The sequence below is a fragment of the Hypanus sabinus genome, chromosome 7, assembly GCF_030144855.1.
Source record: "Hypanus sabinus isolate sHypSab1 chromosome 7, sHypSab1.hap1, whole genome shotgun sequence".
Taxonomy (NCBI): Eukaryota; Metazoa; Chordata; class Chondrichthyes; order Myliobatiformes; family Dasyatidae; genus Hypanus; species Hypanus sabinus.
Genome location: NC_082712.1, coordinates 174,252,460 through 174,270,002, shown reverse-complemented (window position 1 = coordinate 174,270,002; position 17,543 = coordinate 174,252,460). Strand labels below are relative to the sequence as shown.

Genomic DNA, 17,543 nt, shown 5'->3' with positions numbered 1-17,543 from the left:
GGTGACACAGTGGTGTACAGTAGAGAGGGAGTTGCCCTGGCAACTCTCAACATCGACTCTGGACCCCATGGAGTCTCATGGCACCAGGTTAAACATGGGCAAGGAAACCTCCTGCTGATTACCACGTCCCATCCTCCCTCAGCTGGTGAATCAGTACCTCTCCATGTTGAGCAGCACCTGCAGGAGGCACTGAGGGTGACAAGGACACAGAATGTACTCTGGGTGGGGTCTTCAATGTCCATCACCAAGACTGGCTCAGTAGTACCACCACAGACCGAGCTGGTCAGGTCCTACTGGACAGAGCTACTAGACTGAGACTACAGTAGGCAGTCAGGGATCCAACAAGAGGGAAAAACATACTTGACCTCATTCTCACCAGCCTGCCTGCCACAGAAGCATCTGTCCACGACAGTATTGGTAGAAGTGACCACTGCACAGTATTTGTGGAGACTAATTCCCAACTCCACATCGAAGAGACCCTCCACCGCATTGTGTGGCACTACTACCATGCTAAATGGGATAGACTGAACAGATCTAGCAGCCCATGACAGGGCATCTGTGAGGCCCTGTGGGCCACCACCAGCAGCAGAATTGTACTCAACTACAACCTGTAACCTGATGGCCAGGCATGTCCCCACTCTAACATTACCACCAGGCCAAGGGGTCAACCCTGGTTCAATGAAGAGTACAGGAGGACATGCCGAAAAAAACACCAGGTGTACCTCAATATGAGGCAGCACCCTGGTGAAGCCACAATATAGGACTACTTGCATTCCAAACAACATAAGCAGCCAATAATAGACAGAGATAAGTGGTCCCACAACCAACGGATCAGATCTAAGCTCTGTAGTCCTGCCACATCCAGCTGTGAATGGTGGTGGACAATCAAACAATTCACTGGAGGAGGAGGATCCACAAATATTGCCAGTGTGACAGCCATCGGCATCAGGGCACCATTTGACTGAGTATGGCATCAAGGTGCCCTAGCTAAACTGGAGTCATTGGGAATTAGGGGAAAGCCTCCGCTGGTTGGAATCAGATCTGACACAAAGGAAGATGGTTGTGGTGGTTGGAGGTCAATCATCTCATCCTCAGGACATCACTGCAGGAGTTCCTCAGGGAAGTGTCCTAGGACCAACCACTCTCAGCTGCTTCATCAATGACTTTCCTCCCATCATAAGATCAGAAAGGGGATGTTCGCAGATGACTGCACAATGTTCTGCACCATTCGTGACTCCTCAGATCGTGAAACAGTTCATATCCAAATGCAGCAGGACCTGGACAACATTCAAGCCATTTAAGTGCCAGGCAATGACCATCTCCAATAAGAGAGGCTCTAACCGTCGTCCCCTTGACATTCAGTGGCATCACCATCACTGAATCCCCTACTATCAACATCCTGGGGGTTATCATTGACAGGAAACTGAACTGGGCTAGCTAGATAAACATGGTGGCTACCACAGTAGGTCAAAGGCTAGGAATCCTGTGGCGTGTAACTCACCTCCTGACTCCCCAAAGCCTGTCCACCATCTATAAGGCTCAGGTCAGGAGTGTAATGGAATACTCACCACTCGCCTGGATGAGTGCAGCTCCATCAACACACACATAACACCATCCAGTACAAGGCAGCCCACTTGATTGGTACCCCTTCCCCAAGCATTCAATTCCCCCCCCCCCTCCACCATCAACGAACATTTGCAGCAGTGTGTGCTGTCTACAAGATGCACTCCAACAGCTCACCAAAGTTCCTAAGGCAGCACCTTCCAAACCCGCTACAACTACCAACTAGAAGGACGAGAACAGCAGATTCCTGGGAACACCACCACTTGGAAATCCCCCTCCAAGTCACTCACCATCCTGACTCGGAGACATACTGCCATTCCTTCTTTGTCACTGGGTCAAAATCATGGAATTCCCTCCCTAACAGCACCGTGGGAATATCTACACCTCAGGAACTACATCATTTCAAGAAGGCTGCTCATCGCCACCTACTCAAAGGCAACTAGGGATGGGCAATAAATTCTGGCTTAGCTGGTGATGACCATGTCCTGTAAATACATAAATAAACAAAAAGGAAACCTGTGGAGAGACAGACAAAGAGATGTGAAATGGGGTTTAGTCTGAGGTCCATATTTTGACCAGCCTGGACACGATGGATTCAATAGCCTACTTATCTTTAGCAAATTCCTGTCATTAACATTGCTGTTAGTGGCATCTTGCTATGCAGAAATAAGCTGCCAGATTTCTTGTACTACTCTCTGAAAATACTTGAATAACTGCACAGTACTCTGCAATGTGTGTGGGAGGTAAGTACTCTTTGGATATGCCAACCTTTCTTTCTCTGTGTCAAGAGGTTGTCAACACATGGGAACAAAACTGCTTCTGAAAGTATAATCTCCACACTTGATAACGAATGGAAAACTAAATCAACATTGCATGAACCCAGCCTTTATGGAGAGAAACAAACAGCCAACATTTTGGGCTGAGACCTTTCTTCGGGACTGGAAAGGAGGGGAAAGATGCCAGGATAAAAAAGGTGGGGGGGGGGGAGGGAAAGGAGGACAAGCTAGAAAGAGATAGGTGAAGCCAGATGGGTGGGGGTAGGTAAAGGGCTGGATGAAGGAATCTGACAAGAGAGGAGTGTGGACCATAGGAGAAAGGGAAAGAGGAGAGGACCCAGAGGGAAGTGGTAGGCAGGTGGGAAGAGGTAAAAAGGCCAGAACACAAAATGCTAAAGGAACTCAACAGTCCAGGCAGCACCTATGGAAAGGATTAATTAGCCTGACAAGGGATCTCAGCCCAAAACATCAACCATTTATTCCCCTTCACTGATGCTGCCCGACCACCTGTGTTCTCGATTTCCAGCAAGAGATTCCGCAAATGCTGGAAATCCAAAGCAACACACACAAAGTGCTGGAGGAACTCAGCAGGTCAGGCAGCATCTATGGAGGGGAATAAACAGTCGAAGTTTCAGGCTGAGACCCTTCATCAGGTCAAATTCCATCCTATCAACCTCCAATTTAAATATACCCCAATGTGATAAATATTTACATAGAACAGAGAACAGTACAGAGCTGTCCTTCAGCTCACAATCTTGTGTTCTCCCCATACACTTTGATGCCCTGATCACCCAGGAGCCTATCAGCCTCCTAAACACAAGAGATGCCAGAAATTCAGAGCAGCAACAACACACAAAATGCTGGAGGAACTCAGCAGGTCAGGTAGCATCTGTGGAGAGGAATAAACCATTCCAGGCTGGGACTGTTCATCAGGATCAACCTCCAACTTAAATATACCCAATGTGACAAATATTTACATAGAACAGAGAACAGTACAGCACAGGAACAGGCCCTTCAGCCCACAAGGTGTGTTGAATCAATTAAATTAGTAATTAAATGGCCAACTAAACTAATCTCTTCTGCCTACACAATGTCCATATCCTTCCATTTCCCTCCATTTTCTTCATATTCATGTGCTTATCTAAAGGTCTCTTAAAATCCCTAATGTATCTACCTCTACCATCACCCAGCCAGACCATTCCACGCACCCACCACCTTCTGTGTAAAAAAAAACCTTGCCCCTCTCAGCTTAAATGCAATTTTACTAAACCTTTTGATTCCAAATACGTAACTAAATAAGGAATAATATACTCCAAAGCTCAGCTTCAACCAATGGGCTAAATCAGTTGAGAGAAGCCCGTGGCCCTCATACCCTGGTGAGATAGGGACATGCCTGTCCTGGCATGCAACGTCCGCTCCGACAGTCTGGGGAGATGAGATCCAACGGCCAGAAATGTGGTCTGGCAATGCTTCATGGAGAGCAAAGGGCATGACAAGGTACAGGAGAAGACAACAGCACCAAGGAAGACCCCAGTTTGTGATGACTAGTCAAACCACTGGATCCAAACCTTTGAGGCTGAGGAAGTGGAACTGCCCCAGTGCAACAACCTTTCCACTTTAAATACTCTCACACAGCTTTCTTTGTGCAATTCACATCAGCCAAAGAAGAACTGCATACATCCAGAGTAACACACAAAATGCTGGTGGAACTCAACTGGTCAGGCAGCAGCTATGAAAAGGAATAAAGAATCAAAGTTTCAAGCCAAGACTCTTTATCAGGACTGGAAAGGAAGGGGTATTTCAGCTTTCATCCCCTCTCCCCAAGCCACCAGGCTTCACCTATCACCTTCCAGCTTGTCCCCATCCCCTCCATTCACCTCCTTCCACTTTTCTTTCTCGTTCTGAAGAAGGATCTTGACCTCCAAAACATTGACTGTTTCCTCATTTCCATCGATACAGCGTGATCTGCTGAGTCCCTCCAACATCTTGTGTGTGAGACTCCAGCTGTGACGATTACTCCTACCTCTGGATCCGGGTTTCCCAGGTCGAGAGAGTGGAACTGTCCCGGTGCAATGGATCTTGCACTTTAAGACTCTCCCGCGCAGGTTTCTTTATGCACTGCACTTCATCTAGATTCTGGAAGCTGCACAAATCTAACTGTCATCATCAGGTACAACAGACATCCAATCAACACAGCATTTAATGAAGTGGTGACATTTATTGCACAGTAAGTTCTGTTATAGAACAGAACAGTGTGGCACAGGAACAGGCCAGTTGGCCCATGATACTGTGCCAGTCCAAATAACTGAATAATCAAATGGCCAGCCTAACTAATCTCCCCGGCGACACAATGTCCATCTCCTTTCACCTTCCTCACATTCATGTGCCTATATAAATGTCTCTTAAATCTATCACCACTCCAGGCAGCACATTCCAGGCACCCCACTGTCACCCCCTCTCACATTAAATGCATGCTCCCTGTATTAGCTATTTAAACCCTGGGAGAAAGATACTATCTCTCTTTTCTATCTACGTCTCTCATCATCTTATAAACCTCTATCAGATCTCCCCTCAGCCTCCGCCGCTCCAGAGAAAACATCCCATGTTTGTCCAACATTTTGTTATAGAACATGCCCTCTAATCCAAGCAACATTCTGGTAAAGCTCTCTCCAAAGCAACGACATCCTTATGTACAATGAATGATTAGTTGCTAAAACTGCACCGAAAATCTCAAGTAGCGATTATCTCCAAATCATCATTCACCTTTAGCTATTTACCATTATCGCTTCTACTGGAGCCAAGACCACCTAACAGCAGATGAAACTACAAAAAGAAAAACATGCTTTCAGTTTAACTGTGCAAAAGTCACACAACCACTCGTACCACAGATGCACTACGGAGAGCATTCTAACTGGCTGCATCACCGTCTGTTATGGGGGAGAGGGGCTACTGCACGGGATCACAGTAAACAGAGTCAGCTTCATCGTGGACACTAGCCTCCACAGTATCCAGGACATCTTCAAGGAGCGACACCTCAAAAAGGCAGCATCCATCATTAAAGACTCCCATCACCCAGGTCATGCCTAGTTCTCACTGCTACCATCAGGAAGGAGGTATAGAACCCTGAAGTCGCATATTCAGCGATTCAGGAATTGCTTCTTCCCCCCATCATCAGATTTCTGAATAGACATTGAACCCAAGAACACTAGCTCACTACATTTTTATTTTTGCACTACTTACTTAATTTAACTAACATTTATATATACTTACTGTAAATCACTTTTTCTCTATGAGTATATATTGCAAAGACTGCTGCCACAAATACAACAATTTTCACAACATGTGCCAGTGATATCAAACCTGAATCCGATTCTGACCCTGGACCCGGACTTCCGAGGTCGAGAGAGTGGAACTGCCCCACAACAACGTTAAAAACTCTCTGCAGAGGTCTCCTGTTGCCGTACCGACAGACCACCAAGAATCACACAAAATCAAATTACTGAAGATGTGGACTTCAGACGGAGGGATGGTGCACGTGCTCCTGCTTACATCAATAGTTCTGAGGCGGAGAGGACTGAGAGTTCAAGTTTATTGTTATTCAATCATACACTTGTATACAGCTAAACGAAACATCATTCCTGTGGGGCCAAGTTGCAAAACACAGAACATATGGTCAAGTAATACTAGCACAAGTCCCCGAGTGACATGGCCTGAAGATTGACAGGCTACATAAAGTCTGATGAGATGTTCATGTAAGACAGTATAATTTTACTGACACTATTATAATAAAACAAGCAGTCGTGAACGTCACCAATGGCCAATCATGGTCCAACATGAACAACATGGCCAAGAAAGCTCACCAGACAGTTCTTCAGAAGACCTAAAAGAAACTCAACACGTCCACATCTGCCCTCACCAAATTTTACCAATGCATCATAGAAAGTACGTATCACATCTTCAAAGGCCCGAGGCCATAGGAAACCACAGGATGAGGCCTCAGATCAGCACATCACAGAAACCAGCTTCTCCTCTAGCGACTGACTGTGTCTACACTTCTCTCCGCCTCAGCAAGGCAGCCAGCACAATCAAAGACCCCACCCACCCCGACATTCCCTCTCTGATTGAGTAAAAGATACAAAAGCCCAAATGCACGTACCACCGGGCTCAAGGAACAGCTTCTACCCCATTGTTCTAACACTACTGAAAGGGCCTCTTGGACAGTGAGATAACCTCACAATCTGCCGGCACGGCTGTAGTTGTAACACCTTGTTCTGCATTTTGTTATTGTTTTCCTTTGTACTTCCTCAACATGCTGAACAGAAATGAGGAGGAACTTCTTTAGTCAGAGAGTGGTGAATCTGTGCAATTTCATGGCCACATATAGCTGTGGAGGCCGAGTCATTGGATATATTTAAAGCAGAGGTTGATAGATTCTTAATTAGTAAGGGTGTTGGTTCCTTAGGGTTGTTAGAGTGGGGCTGTAATAGGGATAAGCTCCCCGTCTATTAAATGCTTCCAATGGTGTGCATCTCAAGTAGCCTCTGAGAACCAAGTCCAGCTCTCGGCCTTCACGTGTGGCTTAGCTACTATCAAGTGCAAAGGCAAGTTACTGACTCCTTAAAACCAGTTGCTTTGGCAGGTGGGGATCTTCAGCTGTGGTTGGCAGCTCATCTAGAAGGAAAACTCTGATCTCAAACCTCCGCTGACTTGCAGCTATACCCACTTGTGGGGAAGGCTTTAGGAGTAGACCCCCAAGAAAAACATCCGGAGCTGGAGTCTCTAAGGTAGTCTTACGTTGAGTTCAATGCTGACTGGCAACTCCTGTGATGCTTCTGGTGCTAAACTGTATCTGTCTCTGCTGTTCCTTTCGGTTCGTCAGTTGTGTGGAGTGGAGAAGCTTGCTACATGGGCGACAGCTTGCTCTCCGTATTGTACTGCCCTGGATTGTGTATCTGGACAGCTAGGATGCAATATCCATGGTCAACCCTGACCAATGAAGGTCTCAAAGAGTAAGAGGGTCAAAGGTTACATGGAGAAGGCAAGAGAATGGGGTTGGGAAGGATAATGAATCAGCCATGATGGAATGGCATAGCAGATTTGATGGGCCGAATGCCATCCTTCTGCTCCTTAGTCTTGGAGGCTTACGATGAAATGATCTGCATGGATGACATGCAAAACACATTTTTCACTGTACCTCAGTACATATGACAAGAATAGACCAATTTAATAACTTCAGAACAAGAACCAGGTTTATTATCACTGAATTCAAAAGCATTCAATACAATTTTTCTTCAGGTTACCATGGTGACCATGAGTTGGTGCTAAAAATTGAACTGAAAGGCAACCTTGCCGAGCCAAAGTATTGGTTTGTGCTTGAGGAAATATCCAACGATGCAGGTGACACCATTATGGGAAAGATGTTGCTAAAGCAGAAGGAGTGCAGGGAAAAAGATTCACTTTATTTATTTTTTATTTAGAGATGTAACACCGTAGCAGGCCCTTCCTGCCCTATTTATTTATTTATTTATTGGTATACAGCGAGGAATGGGCCCTTCAAGCCGTGCCACCCAGTAGTCCCCTGATTTAATCCTAACCTAATCACAAGACAATTTACATCACCAATTAACCTGTTGCACCCATGTGACCAATTAACGTACTAACCCGTACGTCTTTGGACTACGGGTGGAAACTGTAGCACCCAGAGGAAACCCACAGGGACACAGGGAAAAATTACCAAGTCCTTACAGACAGCAGCGGGAAATGAACCCATGTCACTGATGCTGCTAATATCATTCACCCTTACATACTGTTCATATTCTATACCTTCACAGTATAGTCCGGGTCAATTTTGACCCAGCATAAGAATCCCCTCATAACAAGAGTCTATACCAAATTTTGAACCACAGATCTATTTAGAATGTATAAATAGCCTACCTGACATTAATAAATGGATGATTAATCCTTAATTAATGTTGCAGAGATCTAAAATCCATTTCAATAGATATGGCTCAAATTTGATACAGAACAGCCTCAATGTACAAAAATTTGTAGCACCTGTACAAAATTAAAATTTTTAAAAATATTTTCATTTTTGCCCATTTTGGGTCACTTTAGGTAAAGTCATCAAATTTCGGCTAAAAAAGTGGCACTTAGACAGTAGGTGCAGGAGTAGGCCATTCGGCCCTTCTAACCAGCACCGCCATTTACTGTGATCATGTGATCACGGGGTACAATCAGTACCCCGTTCCTGCCCTCTCCCCATATCCCTTGACCCCGCTATCTATAACAGCTCTATCTAACTCTCTTTTGAATGCATCCAGAGACTTGGCCTCCACTGCCTTCTGGGGCAGAGCATTCCACATATCCACCACTCTCTGGGTGAAAAAGTTTTTCTGTATCTCTGTTCTAAATGGCCTACCCCTTATTCTTAAACTGTGGCCTCTAGTTCTGGACTCACCCATCAGCGGGAACATGCTTCCTGCCTCCAGTGTAACCAATCCCTTAATAACCTTATATGTTTCAATCAGATCCCCTCTCATCCTTCTAAATTCCCGTGTATACAAGACCAGTCGCTCCAATCTTTCAATATATGATAGTCCCGCCATTCTGGGAATTAACCTTGTGAACCTACACTGCACTCCCTCAATAGCAAGAATGTCCTTACTCAAATATGGAGACCAAAACTGCACACAACACTCCAGGTGGGGTCTCACCAGGGCACTGTACAGCTGCAGAAGGACCTCTTTACTCCTATACTCAATTCCTCTTGTTATAAAGGCCAGCATGCCATTAGCTTTCTTCACTGCCTGCTGTACCTGCATGCTTGCTTTCATTGACTGATGTACAAGAACACCTAGATCTCGTTGTACTTCCCCTTTTCCTAACTTGACTCCATTTAGATAGTAATCTGCCTTCCTGTTCTTGCCACCAAAGTGGATAACCTCACATTTATCCACATTAAACTGCATCTGCCATACATTTGCCCACTCACCCAACCTGTCCAAGTCACCCTGCATTCTCATAACATCCTCCTGACATTTCACACTGCCACCTAGCTTAGTGTGGTCTTACTGCTGTCAAATGTCAAAATGGGTCAAATTTGACCCAAACTGTATGGAAGGGTTAAGCCAATTGCTATGCTACAAATCCAGAAAACTGTCTGGACTCAAGAGCTTGGGTTATAAGGAGAGTGAGTCACTGGTGTTGTGAGGTAGTGACTCTTTCAATCATACTGCGATGCAGGTTATAGAACATAGCATAGGAAGAGACAGTTCAGCCCTCACTGAAAGTGGCTAACAGGTTGATAATGTGGTTAAAAAGGCACATGGCATGCTTGCCTTTATTAGGTGAGATACTGAGTTCAAAAGTCAAGAAGTTACGTTGCAACTTTTTGAAACTCCAGTTAGGCCACATCTGGAGTGCTGCACACAGATCTGGTTGCCCCCATTATTGGAAGGATGTCAAGGCTTGGAAAAGGTACAGAAGAGGTTTACCAGGATGTTGCCTAGATTAGAGAGCGTGCGTTATAATGAGAGGCTGCACAAACTTGGATTGCTTTCTCTGGAGCGGTGGGGGCTGAGAGAGGCTTATAAGATTATGAGAGGCACAGAGAGAGTTGACAGACAGCATCTTTTTTCCCCAGAGTTGAAATGTCTAATACCAGTGGGTGTGCATTTAAGGTGAGAGAGGATAACTTAAAGAAAATGTAAAAAAGAATTTTTTTTTACTGAGTGATGGGTGCCCGGATGGCACTGCCTGGGGTGGTGGTAGAGGCAGAAACATTAAAGCCTGTTAATAGACAGACACATGAATGTGAGGAGAATGGAACGCTGTGGACATTGTGTGGGCAGAAGAGATTAGTTTAGTTGGCCATTTGATTAATTTATTTCGTTCAGCATAACACTGTGGGTCGAAGGGACTCTTCCTGGGCTGTACCTTTCAGTGATGTCTGAACATGATGGTAAAGTTAACTAAGTCTTCTCTGCCTGCACATGGTCCACATCCCTCCATTCCCTGCAAATTCATGTGTCGCCCTAACAGGCTCTTAACTAAAATCAAATCGTCTCTGCCTCCACCACCACCCCTGGCAGCCCATTTCAGGCACCCAGGAATCTCTGTGTAAAAGGGAATGAGCCCCTGCACGTTTCCTTTAAACCCTCCCCTTGCATGCAAGCCTTCTCGTAAGGTTATGAATGGTAACCAGGTTGGAGAAACAGCCTCGAGACACACTTCTTGTCAATCAATAAATGAAATTAGCTTCATTTATCACATGTACATCACAACACACCAGTGAAAGGTGTCATTTATGCCAACTCGGTCTGAGGATGTGCTGGGGGCAGCCCATGTTCAGATAGGCACATGAATGTGAGGAAATGGAAGGATATGGACATGGCGTAGGTAATGTTACCCCATTGTCTGGAATAAAAATAGCATGCCCAGAACTCACTGACCCTAAACCGTACATCTTTGCAACGTAGGAGAAAACCCACGGGAAAAATGTACAAACTCTTACATACAGCTGCAGGAGTTGAATCTGGGTCGCTGGTATTGTTATAGTGTTAGACTAACTGCTACACTACTGTGCAAATCTATACAGAATAAGCCTAAGTTCGTTCGTTCTCTCTCTCTCTCTCTCTCTCTCTCTCTCCCTCTCTCTCCCTCCCTCTCCCTCTCCCTCTCCCTCCCACAAGGAAATTAACTCTAAAAATGGATTGTACATTTATGATGTGTGCTTTAGTAACTCCAGGCCCATAGCAATGTTTGTGATACAGTACAACAGACAACCCTTTATCAGATAACAAATTGAAGTCCATTTCTCCCATAGATTTCACTGATTTTGAAAACCTTTTTATTTGCATATTGCAGCCTTTCTCTGCAGAGTAGTTTGATACCATTCATCCCTAAGTGCAGGCTCAGAACTGAAGTATCTTAAACCAATCCCACTTTCCTGTCTTCTCCTCATGCTCCCAATGCTCTGTATCCAGTCTTAACCTGTTCTTCCCACTATGAAGTGATGGACAACACTGTCACTAATAGGTCATCAACCCTATAGAGACCACTTTCCTCATCTACCCAACTCCACAAAGATAGCGACTAAACACAAGAGACTCTGCGGATGCAGCAAATACAAGTAACATACACAAAATGCTGGAGAAACTCAGCCGATCACTCAGACAGCATCTATGAAGAGGAATAAAACACTCGTTGTTTTGGCCCAGGACCCTTCATCAAGATTGGAAAGGAAGGGGGCAGAATTGAGAATAAGAAGGTGGGTGGAAGGGAAGAACTACAAACTGGAAGATGACGGGTGAGACCAGAACACCTCCAATCATCTGCCCGTTTTTATGCCTTCTCCTGACCTGCAGAGTTCCTCCAGCATTTTGTGTCTGTTGCTTTGGATTTCCAGCATTGGCAGAGTCCCTTGTGTATGTGGTTTGCTTTTCCCACAAATGTCGGGCATTCCAAAACCAGGAAGGATTGTTAAACTAAACGTCATGTTGCTGGATGAACTCAGCATCTGCAGAGGGAAATGGACATTGTAAAGGCAAAACTCCACTAAATAACAGATTCAAGAGTCACACAGCACAGAAATAGGCCCTTCAGCTCATATGACCCATACTAACCACCATGTAACCATCACTGTAAATCCCATGTTTAGTTCTTTGTCCATTGCCTTCCACCTCTGAACATTTCAAGTGTTTGTTGCAATACTTCTGAAACATTGTGAGAACCTCGGCCCCCACCACCCCTTCACCCTGTTCAAAATGCAGCAATTACACTTTAAGCTTCAAAGTCTTTGTTTGGTGGATGTCTGCAGGGAAGATGAATCTCAGAGTTGTCTAGTGCATTCATACTTTGATAAAAAATGTACTTTGTTCTCCCATGATTAGGCTAGGATTAAATTGCTGGGCTCCATGCTGTATCTCAATAAATAAATAAACAGTATGCTGGAGAAACTTTTCACTGTATCCTGCTACCTATGACAATAATAAACTAATTTCAATTAAACCCTGAGAAATCCTACAACAGTCTGGGAGCATCTTCACCAAGAGGATTCAGAACGATATTGAGAGGACTATTGAATGTATCCCTTGTACAAGAAAATGGATTCCTGACCCTACAATCCACCTCATTGTGATCCTGCACCTTAATGTCTGTTTCTCTTTCTCTGTATCCGTTATACTTCATTCTGCACTGTTATTGTTTTACCTTGTTCTATCTCAATGTAGTGTGTAATGATCTAATCTGTATGAACAAGCTTTTCACTGTATCTCAGTACGTGTAACAAAAAGAACCCAATTCCAATTTAACATCCCATAAAGGTTTGGCAACATTACTGTGTTCAGGGCTGAACCCATGACCTGATTCAGGCTGAAATATAATTAGCTAGATGCACATTAAAAAAAATTCCACACTACAATTGTAACAAAGATTCTTTGCCTTTGCCCAGTAACAGTGCTCACATCCAACCACACACCAGTTTCATTTCAGCGTGTAATTTCCAATCTCCTTGAGCTGTTCGATGGATCACAATTGTTCATCAGTGATACAAATATGCTCGATAACAAACCCTACACTGCTTGCCTGTGCTCATGCCAGAATGGTTGAGAGAATCTCTGCATTCAAATTGGATCTCCGACCAGCAAGCGGCAATTAAACAGATCCTGGCTGCATCTGGAAGGTTACGCCAGTGTAACGTTTGGCGAGATCAAGAAGGCAGCCACAGCCTGTGATAATTATCTGTCTTCTCACACTTAAAAACAAGCACAGACTGTTTCACAGTGAACACAGTCCCTTGAGCTCTCATTGTCCAAAATTCCCCACCTCCTACCTTCATATTGTCCTGCACAAGTCCAGGTTTGCACAGGTGCAATAAAAATCTTACTTGTAGCAGAATCACAGGCTCAGAGCCTCAGATACAAAGCATTCACAAAAAGAATACTGAACATAAATTATAGGGATTTTTACAATAATGAACACAAAAAAATCTATTTTAGTGTACAGTGGTCATAGTTTCACCAAACTGTAGTGATTAGGGTTGTGCCAGTTGGTTCATGAACTGAATGTTTGAAGGGAAATAGCTGTTCTTAAACTTGCTGGTGTGGGACTTCAGGCTTCTGTTATTAACCTATCTGTAACTGGGGCAGCTGAGCCTTCCCCAGCAGCCAACAGCCACACTGGCTGGCAACCTGGGCTAAAGGGTCAGTATCTAGTAATGAGAATCAGAATCAGATTCGGAATCAGGGTTAATATCACCGGCATGCTGTGGAATGTGGTGTTTTACAACAGAAGTACATTGCACTACATAATAATAAAAACTGTAAACTACAATAAGTATATACAAACATATATATATATATATATATATATATATATATGTGTGTGTGTGTGTGTGTGTGTGTGTGTGTGTATATATATATATATATAAATTAAATAAGTAATACAAAAATCTGTTCATTGTCTATTTCAAAATCTGGCAGCAGAGGAGAAGAGGTTGTTCCTAAAACATTGAGCATGTACCTTTATGCTCCTGTACCTCCAACCTGATGGTAGCAGTGAGAAGACACCATGTCCCGGGGTCCATAATGATGGATGCCACCTTTCTGAGGTATTGCCTTTTGAAGGTGTCCTCAGTGCTGGGGAGATTAGTGCCCATGATGAAGCTGGCTGAGTTTGAGATGTTCTGTAGTTCTTTCCAGTCATGTGCACTGACTCCTCCATTCTATGTAGTGAGGCAACCGGTTCGAATGCTCTCCACAGTATGTAAACTTTTGGATTATTGGTTCATGGGATATGGATATCACTGGCAATGCCAGTATTTATTGCCCATCCCTATTCATTCGTTCATCATGTGCTATGTCGTATGACATTGGTGGTCATGATCTTTCTATGACCGTGATTGTTCTTGGCAAGTTTTTCTCCATAGGTGGTTTGCCATTGCCTCCTTCTGGCCAGTGTCTTTACAAGATGGGTGACCCCAGTCATTATCAATACTCTTCAGAGATTGTTGGCCTGGTGTCAGTGGCCACATAACCAGGACTTGTGATATGCAACAGCTGCTCGTACGACCATATCATCATCTCCCATGACTTCACATGTCCCTGATACGTCCACTCTTTATTCTTCTCCATTGATGCTGCCTGACCTGCCAAGTTCCTCTGGCATTTTGTGTGTGTTGCTTTGGATTTCCAGCATCTGCAGAGTCTCTTGTGTATGTGATTTGCTTTTCCCACAAATGTCGGGACAAACTCAGCACTTCATCTGGACTACAGATCTGATAAGTGTGGAGGTACGGGGAGCTAAGCTCAGAGGGAGGGAGGGACAGGAGCAGGCAGAAAGCGTGGGCCTTCCAGTCTTGTTTGTGAATCATGGGGAGGAGATCTCCACTCCCCCCCACTTATACTGCCTGACCAGCTGAGTTCACAGGTTAAAGGGATGAGTTTTATTTGTCATATGTACATCAAAACTGGATGGTGGGATGGAGGTATGTCTCTACCAATGTTCCCTCTAATTTGTAATGACCAGTTTGTGCAAACATTTTGTGCTGTGCGGTTTTTTGCCCAGTGACAACAACATGTGTGCTTTGAATAATTTCTTCAATTAAAACTGTATAAATAAACCAAATCAGACAAATCATCGCAAACTTCACGTCGACAACACCGTCCACAACAGAAACCAGAAAAGGAAATGTGATAGTGTACAAATCGTGAAATATACTTAATACAGTAGAGTGTGACAAACTTTTGTGTGTAGTTTAAATTCCTTTGTACTCTAGTAGCAAAAGACATGTGCACGCGCACACGCACAGACCTTAGAGAGAACATTGGTCTCTACCAAAGGAGGAGTAGGACACTCCTTCCCTCCGCTAGTCTGCAAGTCACCCTCGTGCGAGGTGTAGTACTTGCTTACCCCTCCTGATCAGGGTCACGTGAAACCATGGGAGCAGGTGGTGGATGGTCGTATGAGCAGCTGGTGCAAATCACAAGTCCTGGTTACGCGACCACTGACACCAGGCAGACAATCTCTGAAGAGTATTGATAATGGCTGGGGCCACCCATCTTGTAAAGACACTGCCCAGAAGAAGGTAATGGCAAAACACTTCTGCAGAAAAATTTGTCAGGAACATTCATGGAAAGGCCATGATCGTCCATGTCATACAACACGGCGGGTAAAGAACAAACATCAAAACATTGAAATGCATTGTTTTGTGTCGATAACCAACACAGTCCAAGGATTGTGCTGGGGGCAGCTTGCAAATTCACTACATATCAGGTGCCAACATAGCATGCCCACAATTCACTCACCCTTACTGACTCGTACGTCTTTGGAACGTGGGTGGAAATCAGAGCACCCAGAGGTCCTGGGGAGAATGCACGAACTCCTTACAGATAGCAGTGGGAATTGACTCCTTCCCGATCAATGGCACTGTAAAGCATTACGCTAACTACTATGCTACTGCGTCACCCAGCTTCTAGTCTTTTTTGCTGGAGGAACTCAGGAGGTGAAGCAGCGTCTGTGGAGGGAAGGGAAATGTGGAGATTTTGGGTTGAAATCCATCAGAGTGGAGACTGGAGATAGCCCAGGGGGGAGGGGGAAGAGGGGTTCGGCAGGTGACTGGTAGACTGAGGAAAGGCAAGGGATGAGGGAGGGTGGGTTGGACTTTTACTTGGTAAGAAGTTATGAAACCAAGTTGAAAATGGGTGGGGGTTAAGTATTATGGTCAAGCCATGACATAACCAGCTGGCAGAATGGATTTGAGGCTCTAATTCTCATCATGTTTACCAAGCGTCTTGCGTTGTGAATGGAAATTGGCTTAGAATCGTCACATGTAGGCAAAAAGCTTGTCTTGTGTACCATTCATCCATATCAATTCATTACAACAGTGCATTAAGGTAGTCATTGTGATTCACAGTGATTTGAGGACGTGGAAAGGACCTTCTGTGACACTGACACACACACACACACACACACACACACACACACACACTACTCCGTCACAAGCCATTGCAACAAATAGGTAAATCTTTAAGCAAAGCGAATAATCGGATTGAGGATTTGCAACGTTTTCTGGGAGAAGGAGCTGTCCCTGTCTGCACCCCGCCACGTTTCCTCTCTCTCTCTCACACACACACACACACACACACACAGAGACACCGGCGATGTTCCAGGAATCAATGAAGAAGTGAAGCAAGGTTGACAAGGGAGGGACGTATCCTTGAGAATGTGTCCAGTGATCGCGCAGAGGCTGAGGTCAAACTGAGACCAAATACCACGCGGATTGCACTATCTGATGCATTTACCGTTAGCCTGGTTTAGTCAGCCGCTCCCCACACTCTAGCACGACCCCCGAGTTTGTCCTCTCCCCTTACCGTTCCAAGAAGAGACGGGCTGGAGCAGCAGAAGCGCGCAGAGCCAGAGGCACCTGGCCGCGGTCACCTGCAGCCCGCTCCCGGCGCTGGGAACACAGTCTCCGGCGCAGCTCGGCGACATCGCGGGCGGCAGCGAGCCCAGAGCGAGGGGAGCCCATGCAAGTGGCGGCATCCAGAGCGCTGTCCGAGCCGCCAGCCTGTCTCATCCCTCCCGGCTACTCCAGGAGAGGGGTGCGTGCGGCTGGGGCTTTGTACTCCGGGAGAGAAAAACCGGGCGTCTTCGGAGATGCTGGAGGCGCCGCTCCGTGGCTGGACATTGTCAAGGAGACGAGAGGAAGGCAGCCCACGTACGTCGCTGCCTCTCTGTCTCTCCCCTCATTCCCCCCTCTGAGAGGGAGTCGGAGGAGAGGGGTGGTGGGAGAAGAGAAAAGCGATCACGTCTCTTGCCAGTCCAGCCTTTGCAGTTGGAGGGGGTGGTTCGCAAATCCGCCGTAGCAAACACGACCTCTGGTGGAGCCAGTCCCAACACCCAGCCCTTGCTAAACCGGTCTTGGGAGATTTACAACCACGAGTAATTCATTCACATTGGCGACAGTTGCATCAATGACCTGCCCATCTTTCCAAACACTATTAGCCACTTTGGCATCATCTTGTTCTGGAATGCTTGATACACTCAGTGGCCCTTCTATTAGGTACACCTGTACACATGCTCGTTAGCGCAAATATCACATCAGCCAATCACGTGGCGGAAACTCTTGTGCATAAAAGCATGCAGACATGGTCAAGAGGTTCGGTAATACCTTGTGCTCGGTACTCAAATCAATAGCTAAGGAAT

The 17,543-nt window shown here is 45.4% G+C and overlaps 1 protein-coding gene across 1 annotated transcript in view; it reads right to left on the bottom strand.

The window, feature by feature from the left end:
* Positions 1-16,914, bottom strand: part of kiaa1549la (KIAA1549-like a) — a 250,266-nt gene extending 233,352 nt beyond the window's left edge. Inside the window, exon 1 of the mRNA XM_059976387.1 lies at positions 16,709-16,914. Within this exon, the coding sequence (XP_059832370.1) occupies positions 16,709-16,914 (206 nt within the window). The remainder of the gene's footprint in view (positions 1-16,708) is intronic.
* Positions 16,915-17,543: the final 629 nt, after the last annotated feature.